Source organism: Empidonax traillii, unplaced genomic scaffold (genome assembly GCF_003031625.1).
Source record: "Empidonax traillii isolate 1590-97213 ecotype Southwest subspecies unplaced genomic scaffold, ASM303162v1 scaffold5740:size16771, whole genome shotgun sequence".
NCBI classification, from domain to species: domain Eukaryota; kingdom Metazoa; phylum Chordata; class Aves; order Passeriformes; family Tyrannidae; genus Empidonax; species Empidonax traillii.
Window position 1 is genome coordinate 5,114 of NW_020960933.1, and position 2,155 is coordinate 7,268.

The following is a 2,155-nucleotide window of genomic DNA, read 5'->3' on the forward strand; positions in this document are numbered from 1 at the left end:
GAAGGGGGGGGAAAAGGATAGGGAAAAGGGAGAAGGAAAAAGGGAGAGAAAGGCAGGAAAAAAGGGCAGGGAAAAGCCCCCTCCCCCTGTCTCCCCCACTGACCAGCTCCCCCGTGCGGGGGTCGAGGCTGTAGGAGGAGTTGCGGAAGGTGGGGCTGGATTTGGGGTCCTGGGGCAGCACCGAGCCGTTCTTGTACCAGCGGAAGGTGGGTGGGGGGGAGCCCTGGCCCTCGGAGCAGCGCAGAACCACCCGGGAGCCGATGGTGGCAGAGCTGGGCACGTGGGCCACAGGCTTCCCGGGGGGCACTGTGGGCACGGAGCAGGGCTGGCACCTCCCAGGGCCACCGGGGACGGGGCCAACCCGCAGGGATGGTGTCTGTCCCATCCCATCCCATCCCATCCCATCCCATCCCATCCCATCCCATCCCATCCCATCCCATCCCATCCCACCCCATCCCGTCCCACCCACAGGAACAGTGTCCATCCATCCGCATCCCAGTGATCCCAGGGAATGGTGGTCCCAGAGTCCCTCCCAAGGCTGGCACAGCCCTCCCTGTCCCCAGAGACCCTTGGGGACACCAAATTCCGGGGAAGGGAAGGGAGGGGACCCCGGGGGGGTGACAAGGGACAGCGTCCCCACCTTGGACCGTGAGGGTGACCTCAGACTTGGCGATGTGGCTGCCATCCCCCACCACCTCGCAGATGTACTTCCCGGAGTCCTCCCGCGTCACCGACTCGAAGTGGATGGAGGTGGGCGAGAACCGCACACGGTTCCGGTACGGCTCTGGGGGGACACAGAGCTGGGATCCCCTCAAAGGGACCCCCGGGGACGGGGCTCCCCCAGGACCCCCCGGTACCTGTGAGTTCCCCCCCGTAGTAGAAGAGCTGCAGGGAGGAGCCTTTCTGGAACTTCCACTCGATGCGGGGGTTGCTCCAGCCCGAGCGGAACGCGGAGCAGGGGATGTCCACGGCTGCGGGACACGGACACCACGTGGGATCACCCAGAATAATCCCACAATGGGATCAGCCAAATGGGGATCACCCCGGAATGGGATCATCCCAAACTGGGATCACCCCAGAACAGGAGCATCCCCCAAACTGGGATCATCCCAAAACTAGGATCCCAAATCGAAATCACCCCAAAGTGGGATCATCCCAAAGTGGGATCACCCCGAGCCTCCCCCCATGCAAACCTCACCCCTTGCCATGGGATGGGTCCCAGTTTGCCCACGATCCCGTGGGATAACCGGACGGGGGCTCCGAGGGGGGGATGTTCCCGGCACTCACGTTTGTGTTCCGGCACTTCCTTGCTCTCCGAGGTCACCTGGGCTCCCACCAGCGCCACTGCCGAGGGAATTCCCGGCTGAAATCCCGGCCGAGCGATCCCGGCGGGCTCCCGGCAGGGTCAGGAGGCCACCGCGAGCCCCGAGGCCGCGGGGACGGTCCCCGGTCCCTCCCCAGAGCCGGAAAATCCCGTCTGGGCACCTCCCGCCCTGCCCAGTTTCTGCCCAGTTTCGCAGGAAACCGGCCAGGGAATGTTGCAATTCCCGCAATTCCCTGCGTTTGGACACAGCGACACCCCCGTGTCACCCCCCGTGTCCATCCCTGGGGGCGGGAGGACCCCGCTGGGACTCCCCAAATCTCGGGTTCGGCCGCGGTGACTCATTCCCAGAGGGAATGTGACCGGGAAGGGCCTCGTCCCCCACCCTCCTGCGCCACCTTTGCTCCCCGAGCCGCTGCCAAGCGAAACCCGGGCGGAAAAAACGGGATTTAGGGGGGAAAACGGGATGTTTGGGGTCTGGGAATGTTGAGGGAGCCCCGTCTGAAGAAATGGGTCCAAATCAGCTGGAATTGGGTTCATCCCGACCTGTTTTGGGTCTAACTCAGTCAGGATCGGGTTAAGCCTGACCTGAGCCAGGACTACATCTGGGATAGGGTTAGTCCCGACCCAAAATGGGTCCAAATCAGCTGGGATCGAGTTAATCCCGACCCGTTTTGGATCCAAATCAAGTAGTATCGGGTTAATCCCGACCCATTTTTGGTCCAAACCAGGCGAGCTCAGGTTAAACCTGCCCTACCCCAGGTCCAAACCCGGCGAGATCGGGTTAATCCCGGCATTGTCACAGCACAATGGAGGGGACAGGAAGCCACCCCC

General features: G+C 63.3%; 1 protein-coding gene across 1 annotated transcript in view; it reads right to left on the reverse strand.

The window, feature by feature from the left end:
- The window catches only part of F11R (F11 receptor), a gene marked incomplete at its 5' end in the record, with an annotated part of 3,952 nt that extends 2,550 nt beyond the window's left edge, over positions 1-1,402 (reverse strand). Inside the window, 4 exons of the mRNA XM_027911023.1 lie at positions 104-306; positions 641-784; positions 858-971; positions 1,288-1,402. Of these exons, the coding sequence (XP_027766824.1) occupies positions 104-306; positions 641-784; positions 858-971; positions 1,288-1,402 (576 nt within the window). The remainder of the gene's footprint in view (positions 1-103; positions 307-640; positions 785-857; positions 972-1,287) is intronic.
- Positions 1,403-2,155: the final 753 nt, after the last annotated feature.